This window comes from Brassica oleracea, chromosome C9 (assembly GCF_000695525.1).
Source record: "Brassica oleracea var. oleracea cultivar TO1000 chromosome C9, BOL, whole genome shotgun sequence".
NCBI lineage: Eukaryota > Viridiplantae > Streptophyta > Magnoliopsida > Brassicales > Brassicaceae > Brassica > Brassica oleracea.
This window is the reverse complement of record NC_027756.1, coordinates 51,242,492-51,251,790: the sequence shown is the minus strand read 5'-3', so window position 1 is coordinate 51,251,790 and position 9,299 is coordinate 51,242,492. Positions and strand designations below refer to the sequence as shown.

At 35.7% G+C, this 9,299-nt stretch overlaps 2 protein-coding genes across 2 annotated transcripts; both read left to right on the top strand.

Annotated features, from left to right (window-relative positions):
* The first annotated feature begins 218 nt into the window (after positions 1-218).
* On the top strand, positions 219-2,298 carry LOC106316826 (probable pectinesterase/pectinesterase inhibitor 51). The gene is made up of 2 exons (XM_013754693.1): positions 219-1,164; positions 1,412-2,298. Exons 1-2 carry the CDS (start codon positions 231-233, stop codon positions 2,092-2,094), a joined length of 1,617 nt encoding a protein of 538 aa, XP_013610147.1. The 5' UTR covers positions 219-230; the 3' UTR covers positions 2,095-2,298.
* A 4,429-nt stretch (positions 2,299-6,727) lies between these two features.
* Positions 6,728-8,640, top strand: LOC106316280 (probable pectinesterase/pectinesterase inhibitor 51). The gene is made up of 2 exons (XM_013754156.1): positions 6,728-7,691; positions 7,813-8,640. The coding sequence occupies exons 1-2, from the start codon at positions 6,761-6,763 to the stop codon at positions 8,493-8,495; spliced, it is 1,614 nt and encodes a 537-aa protein (XP_013609610.1). The 5' UTR covers positions 6,728-6,760; the 3' UTR covers positions 8,496-8,640.
* Positions 8,641-9,299: the final 659 nt, after the last annotated feature.

Genomic DNA, 9,299 nt, shown 5'->3' with positions numbered 1-9,299 from the left:
GTTTCGCTGACGACGTTAAAAATATTTTTTTTTGTAATTACTACTATTTTTTTTTTTACCTATTAGTTTAAAAAAGATAATATAATTTGATAATATTTTGTTTCCTTTTTTAAAAGATATCAAATATAAAATAACACAATCTTATTGGTTGGTGAACCCAAAAATAAGTATATAAACACACGGTTCTCTAATGGCTTATTCGAAACTACTTCTTAGTCATCATCGCCATCATGTCATCCATTATCATCCTTCTCTTCTCTCTCTTGCTCTTCACCTCTCCATCTACCTCCTCAGGTCACCACCAAACTCCTCCTCCCCTCAGTCCCTCGCCCCCTCCCGCCGCACGGATACGTCTCGCATGCAAAGCCACTCGCTACCCTGACGTCTGCGTCTCTTCTCTATCTAAACCGGGTCAAGTCCCTTCGAACCCTAACCCATCACAGATCATCCACTCAGCGATCTCCGTCTCTTTAGAAAACCTCAAAACCGCTCAATCTGAAGTGAAGTCTATCCTGGACGCGTCCGTAGGTAATCTGAACCGCACCAACGCCGCGAACAAGTACCTCCAGCAACTCTCTTACTCTCTGCACCGCACCCGAGCTACGTATCAAGCTCTGACACGTGGAAAAATCAAAGACGCTCGCGCTTGGATGAGCGCTGCTCTCGTCTCACGGTCCCCTCTCAAATACGTCAACGGCACGAAGGAAGTCGTTGAAACGATGTCGTCTCTCAACGAATTCATCAACGTCACCAGTAACGCTCTTAGCATGATGGTATCGTACGATAACTTCGGAGACAACGTCTCCTCGTGGACTCCTCCGGCAACGGAAAGAGACGGGTTCTGGGATAAGACTGGTGGGCCAAAGGTGGGTGCTGGGCCGACTTTGGGCTTCCCTTCGGGTTTAAAAGAAGACGTTACGGTGTGCAAAAACGGAAAATGCCGTTACCAGACGGTGCAGGATGCAGTTAACGCGGCGCCTGATAACAACGGAGTGCGTAAGTTTGTTATAAAGATTAACGAAGGAGTGTATGAGGAGACCGTCACGGTTCCGTTTGACAAGAAGAACGTTGTCTTCATCGGAGACGGTATAGGCAAAACGGTTATTACAGGATCTTTGAACGCCGGTATGCTGGGGATCACCACGTTCGACACCGCAACTGTCGGTAAGTAACATAATATATGTATTGACAATAAACGTTGAAATATACTTGTACATAAAATAAGCTACATTGATAAATATTATCACATGGCACGTGAAAGAATATGTATCAAATGAATTTTACGTTCAATAAGTATTCGGAATTTATTGCTAATATATATGCGTTTCTGTATTTGTATACTAAATAAATTTTTTAAAAAATATTCACTTTTGATATTTTTATTAACAGTGTTACGTGTTTGGTTTGATAGGAGTGTTAGGAGATGGATTCATGGCACGTGACATAACGTTCCAAAACACGGCGGGACCAGACACACACCAAGCGGTTGCGTTTAGATCCGACAGCGACTTTTCTCTGCTCGAGAACTGTGATTTCCTCGGGAACCAAGACACACTCTATGTCCATGGCCTTCGTCAGTTCTACAAAAAATGTCGTATCCAAGGAAACGTTGACTTCATTTTCGGAAACGCAGCGTCTGTCTTCCAAGACTGCGAGATTCTAATCGCACCGCGTCAGCTTCAACCCGAGAAGGGTGAGAATAATGCCGTCACTGCCCAAGGAAGAATCGACCCGGCGCAGTCCACGGGGTTCGTGTTTTTGAACTGTTCGATAACCGGAACGGATGAGTATATGAAGCTGTATAAAGCTAACCCTAAGGTGCATAAGAGCTACTTGGGAAGGCCATGGAAAGATTACTCTAGGACTGTGTTTATAGGCTGCAATTTAGGGGCTTTGATTAATCCTGATGGGTGGTTACCTTGGAGCGGGGATTTGTCGCTTAAGACACTTTATTACGGTGAATCTAAGAACACGGGTCCGGGATCTGATAGGTCAAAAAGGGTTTCATGGAGCAGTGAGATTCCAGACGAGCATGTTGATATGTACTCGGTGGCTAACTTTATTCAAGCAGAGGAGTGGCCAAAGTCTGGTTGAATCAAGTCAAGACTAAAAAGGGTTGTTCGTTAGTTGATAAAGTTTTTAAAACAAAGATATCCAAACTTTTGCATACGTTTTAGTTGTATCAATTGAAGTTTCAGATCTTTATGACTTAGAGCATCTCCAACGGGAGATGTTTATTGGATCTCTAAGCATTAAAAGAAAATCTATATACTATTATTTATGAAGTGATTTAGCTTATTTGTCATATTCTCCATGATTTTAGTTAATTTGTTTACTTGTCATATTTTCCATGATTTTATGATAAATCATTAGTTTAATTAATAATATTATATTTTTTATATCTATATATTTATCATGATATTTAAAATCATGATAAACATGAACCTATTTTACCGATATATATACTAATATTTTAAAAAAATATATTTTAATATATAATAAATATATTAACAATATATACCGATAATATCATCATTACCTTTCTCTCATTTTATAATTTTAATGACTAGTATTATAGCTAATTTTTCTGATTTTTACTGAAAATATTGATCAAATACAGATTATTATAAAATTTATATATAAGTATACTAATATATCTGAATTAATCAGTTTAGTTAATTTGCTTATTTTTCATCTTTTCCATAGTTATATGATAAATCATTAGTTTAATTAATATTATTATTTAATTTATTTATTTTGATATCTATATATTTATCATGATATTTAAAATAATTAATAAACATAAAATATATTACCAATATATATATACTAATTTTTTTTAAAAATATATTTTAATATACACTTATCATGATTAATAAATAGATATTAACAATATATACCGATAATATCATCATTACCTTTCTCTCATTTTATAATTTTAATGACTAGTATTATAGCTAATTTTTCTGATTTTTACTGAAAATATTGATCAAATACATATTATTATAAAATTTATATATAAGTATACTAATATATTCGAATTAATCGATTTCTTTTGTTTATTCGGTTTGATCCCTTAGTATATTGAAATATATTCATATACTGATGTTTTCTAAACATAACATCCTCGGTACTTCCAAATCCATACTATTTTATCTATTTCGGTTTGGTTCAGTTTTGAATAGTTTGGTTTTACCAGATTGAACACTCCTAAAATATTGTTATTTGTTAATGTTTTATATTTGTGATTTTTTATAATCCTTATAGTACCACACGATTTCTTTTCAGTCCAAATACAATATGTGTTAATTTCACATACAAAATTTCCTAATTTAGTTATTACTATAAAAAAAGATTCCAAAATCTGCGTCACATAAATAAAAATATGAAACAAAATAATACAATTTAATAAATTGATTACCAATATGAATATTGAAATTTTATAATTTATCATAATTTAAAATTTGTATCTAATTTAATTATTATTATTTTATTAAAAAAAAAAATAGAATTAAAAATTGTTAGATGTATTTATATATTAATCCGCACAAGTTGCGGGACATCAACTAGTACAAATTAAAAAAAAAAAGAGAGAGGCACAATAGTTTTTTTAACACTAAACTTTAGATACTAACATAAAACCTACATGCCACATGTTTGCTTTTAAATGGCTGAATTCCCCAAAACCATTAAAACATAAATTCAATAATTCATTAACATTAAAATATAGACAAAATTTCGCTTAGAGATTCTGGTCATTGATTAGTAGGTATTTCCTTTAAGATCGAGTTATTGTTGGTTGCTCGTATGTTTGTTGTTTTGGTTTTGTTTCCAGACATTATTGCTTTGGCCTTGAGCCTTTCGAAGTTAAAAAAAAAAAAGAAAACCCTTAAGTAAGAGATTTACCGTTGGGGTTGCTCTTATTGCGGTAAAATAATAAAGTTACAAACTATAGAAGGAAGCAGCTTTTTTTTGCGTAGTTATCACTAAATCTAGCTATCAACGTTTAGCATGTGGATTGTAATTAAATGAGAGTATGGAGGATAATTTCTAGTGACGACCGGGGAAGCGTATGATGGTTTTTTGCTTGACGTTAAAGAAGAGTTTGTTGTTGTAAGTTTTCAAGGAAGTAGACATCATCATTTGAATGTTTTTGAGAGCTGACCGTTTAATTTCAAAGAAGAGTAGGTTACAGTGGTAAACCAGTTTAGATTTAGTCTGTTAGGGTTCTTTTTAAGTGGTTCACCTAAAGACATGCATTTCGGGTAGGTGTCCATGTATTAGGCACATAATTCTAATGTTTGGTGAATCATAGGGCCATGCATATAAGAGATGATTGATCACGAACTCTAACCTAATCTTGTACAAGAAAGAGGACGACAAAAACTTTTACTGTTGGGCATAAATAGCCTCTCGAGACCGGTTGATCATGTCCAACATATTATGTATAGCAAAAAAACAATGATGGTAGGGAAACTGCATCTTGATATGATTTTGCTTATGGGTCCAACGGCACTCGTTGTGGAGTGTGGTAGTTGAGGTGGTGCTGGATTCGATTGCCTAAGCTCGTTCTATCTGTTAATAAAATGACCAATTAGTCTTTAATCTATTTATTTTGGTTAAAGATATTAAGTCAACTTGTATAAAAATAATAAAAAAAATTGATATATAAATTGTATAAATATCAAAAATTAAACTAAACAGTATTTATAAAATTTGTTGATATATAAAATAAACTAATAATATTACAATTAAAATTTTATAATTTTTTAAAAAAATGTAGAAAATTTTGAAATTTTTTATTGATAAATATTGTATAAGAAATAGTGATAATGTATGAGTTATTACCATATTGTAATGTCATATTTGAATATATATATATATATATATTAGTGATAATGTATGAGTTACTATCATATTTTAAAAGTCTACTAAAAATATAAATCAATATTAAATATAATATATGAATTATTACCATATTATAAAAAGTTTAGCAAAAATATAAATTGACATTAGATGTAATTTTCCATGTCATATTTAGTTATAATAATGTTATTAATTTTAGTAGACATGTCATATTTTTTGTGAAAGTGATTACAAAAATGATATGTGGCAAATAAGTTGTCAAATAATGTTTAGGAGATGCTATTATTCATGTTAAAATTGTCCAAAACTAGTCTACAATTTCAAAGCTAGAGAAATGTAGAAAAATGAACGAAGAAAAACAACAATACATAAAATCATGATTATCTCATGATACCGATATGGGGTCCTTAAAAATTTTCTTTTTTTTCGATTTTTTTTTGTCTTTAAAAAAAAATTGAACCAATCGCGGGCTAACACGTGTCGGTGAGGCCTGCAAAGAGTACAAAAACCGGCCCAAGACCGATCCTTCACTTTGGGACCGTTTTTAAAAAAACAAGTGGGGTCCACACACTAAAATCATGTAGAAACTTCTTTTGGAAACGGCGATAATGGTGGCCTAACAACCCCAAAATCAGATCAATAGAGCTCAACAGTAGACATCAACATTAAACAGATGATAACCAAATACCAACCCGGATAACCTCATCACCTTTCCTTCCTAATTAAACCGTACTTTAAAAGAAGGTCAACCCACAAAATTCCAATCTCTATCATCTCCATAACTCTAATAGTATGTGTGACTGTAGACATGTCAATTAGGACAGAAGCCCGTAGTCCGAGCCCGCCCAGCCTTAAAAATTACCGGGTTTGGGCTTAGCTTTATAAGCCCAAAAAAAATTGGGCCTTTCGGGCTAAGCCCATTTGGGCTTTGAGTATTTTGGGCTTAAGTCCGTTTGGGGTAGGGCCGGCCCGAAAACCCGAAATTTATAATTTAGCGTAAATATTATCCTTCTTTCTTGTAATCGAAACTATTATTAGTATTGATATATTATTTTAATATTTTTATCTAAATTCTAATAAAGCAAATATAAAAGTTTTTAATGCACTTTATTGTTTCATCATTACAAGTGTTACATTTTAAATTTTACAAAAGTACATTTTTCTTTCATGTACAACATGTTTTTATTTTCAAAATATAAAGTATAAAACGTTTGACCATGTTTATCATAAATTTTGTTCTCTTATATTTTTTGTTTTAATTGATATTTGATTATTTAAATCTTATTAAATTTGGTTTGTGTATAAAATATTTTTAAAACATACGAAAAAATAAAAAATTTGTGATAGACAAGAAAATTTTAAACTCACTTTATACTTTTTTTTTATTTTTTAAAAATGAAACTCTTTTTTTTAATGAAAATTCACATGTATTAAAACGATGGAAATGACAATGACAAATTATTTTTCGAAAAGCCCACAAAAGCCCGAAAGGCCCTGTAGCCCTATAAAGACCGGGCCGGGCTTTGAATTCTAGGCCCAAATTATTTTCGGGCCGGACTCAAATATTTACGGGCTTAGCGGGTTTGGGCTGGACCGGACCGGGCCAGCCCGAATTGACACCCCTATGTGACTGTAATCAATAATGGTATGTGTGACTGTAATCAATATTTATTTTCTGACATTCTTTTCCAATTTCAGAAAACAATATAATTCATTCTAATCTCTATCATCTCCGTAACTCTAATGGTATCTGTAACTGTAATCAATATTTAATTTTCTGATATTTTTTTCCAAATTAAGAAAACAATATATTTTTTTTTATCATTCCCATAAACACATATATACACACGGGGTTCTCTAATGGCTTATTCGAAACTACTCCATCATCGCCATCATGTCACCCATTCTCACCCTTCTCTTCTCCCTCTTCCTCTTCGCCTCTCCATCTTCCTCCTCCCGTCAACACCAAACTCCTCCGCTCACTCCCTCCGCACAGATCCGTCTCGCATGCAACGCCACTCGCTACCCAGACCTCTGCGTCTCTTCTCTATCCAAACCGGGTCTAGTCCCTTCGATTCCTAACCCATCACAGATCATCCACTCAGCGATCTCCCTCTCTTTAGAAAACCTCAAAACCGCTCAGTCGAAAGTGAAGTCTATCCTGGACGCCTCCGCAGGCAATCTAAACCGCACCAACGCCGCGAAGACGTGCCTCCAGCTACTCACTTACTCCGAGCGCCGCACCAACTCGACGGATCAAGCTCTGACACGTGGCAAAATTAAAGACGCTCGCGCTTGGATGAGCGCTGCTCTCGTCTACCAGTACGACTCATGGTCCGCGCTCAAATACGTCAACGACACGAACCAAGTCGCTGAAACGATGTCGTTTCTCAACGGGCTCATCAACGTCACCAGTAACGCTCTTAGCATGATGGTATCGTACGATAACTTCGGTGACAACGTCGCCTCGTGGACTCCTCCGGCAACGGAACGAGACGGGTTCTGGGATAAGACTGGTGGGCCTAAGGTGGGTGCTGGGCCGAGTTTGGGCTTCCCTTCGGGTTTAAAAGAAGACGTTACGGTGTGTAAAAACGGAAAATGCCGTTACAAGACGGTGCAGGATGCCGTAAACGCTGCGCCTGATAACAACGGAGCGCGTAAGTTTGTTATAAAGATTAACGAAGGAGTGTATGAGGAGACAGTTACGGTTCCGTTTGAGAAGAAGAACGTTGTCTTCATCGGAGACGGTATGGGCAAAACCGTCATTACAGGATCTTTAAACGCCGGTATGCCTGGTATCACCACATACAACACTGCAACTGTTGGTAAGTTTTTCTTATTATAAGCCAATGGATTATGAGTAAACATCTTCTTGATGTTAAAAACAACAAAAAAAATGATAGTTTAAAAAAATTATAACATACTGTTACATGTTTGGTTTGATAGGAGTGGTAGGAGATGGATTCATGGCACGTGATATAACGTTTCAGAACACGGCGGGACCAGACACTCACCAAGCGGTTGCGTTTAGATCAGACAGCGATTTTTCTCTGCTCGAGAACTGTGAGTTCCTTGGGAACCAAGACACACTCTATGTCCATGGCCTTCGTCAGTTCTACAAAAAATGCCGTATCCAAGGAAACGTTGACTTCATTTTCGGAAACGCAGCGTCTATCTTCCAAGACTGCGAGATCCTAATCGCGCCGCGTCAACTTAAACCCGAGAAAGGTGAGAATAACGCCGTCACTGCCCAAGGAAGAGTTGACCCGGCGCAGTCCACGGGGTTCGTGTTCTTGAACTGTTCGATAACCGGAACGGATGAGTACATGAAGCTTTATAAGGCCAACCCTAAGGTGCATAAGAGCTACTTGGGAAGGCCGTGGAAAGATTACTCTAGGACTGTGTTTATTGGGTGTAATTTAGAGGCTTTGATTAATTCCGATGGGTGGTTACCTTGGAGCGGGGATTTGTCGCTCAAGACGCTTTATTACGGTGAATCTAAGAACACGGGTCCGGGATCTGATAGGTCAAAAAGGGTTTCATGGAGCAGTGTGATTCCGGACGAGCATGTCGATATGTACTCGGTGGCTAACTTTATTCAAGGGGATGAGTGGAAGATGTCTGGTTGAATCAAGTCAAGACTAAAAAAGGGTTGTTTGTTAGTTGATAAAGTTTTTAAAACAAAGATATCCAAACTTGCATTCGTATTACTTTGTATCAATTGAAGTTTCAGATCTTTATGACTAATTGAGGTAAAATAATAAAATTACAAACTATAGAAGAAAGCAGCTTTTTTGCTTAGTTATCATTGAATCTAGCTATCAAAGTTTAGCATGCTGGGTTGAAATTATAAATAAGTATGGAGGAGAATTTCTAGTGACGATCGGGGAACTGTATGATGGCTTTTGCTTGACGTTAGAGAAGAGTTTGTTGTTGTAAGTTTTCACCGAAGTAGACAACATCATCATCATTTGAATGTCTTTGAGAGTGGGCCTTAAAAGTCAGGAGGAGGATGGATCGGTTGCAGAAACCGGTAAAGAGCAGGGAAAAAACCGTTATTAATTTCAAGGAAGAGTAGGTTTGAATCGTAAAACCAGTTTGGGTTCTTTCTAAGTGGTTCACCTAAAGGCATGCAAATTAGGCGGTCAACGCGAGAATTAGACGATGCAACGCGGGTCAACACAGGTTAACGCCTAGCTACACCGATTTTTGGAAATATTTACCGCGGTCAACCTCCACGCAGCGCCGCCTATATGGTTTACCTCTTTTTTGGTCAACCTCTATTGTTTGCCTCTGTCAAACATATTGGTGGTAACTGGATGTTTATAAAAAGAATAAGTGGAATTAAATGAATGATAATTAGTGAAATCGAATTGAATGAAATTAGTATTCCATTTGTTCCAAAACTATTTTTACGTAGAATGATTTTTTAA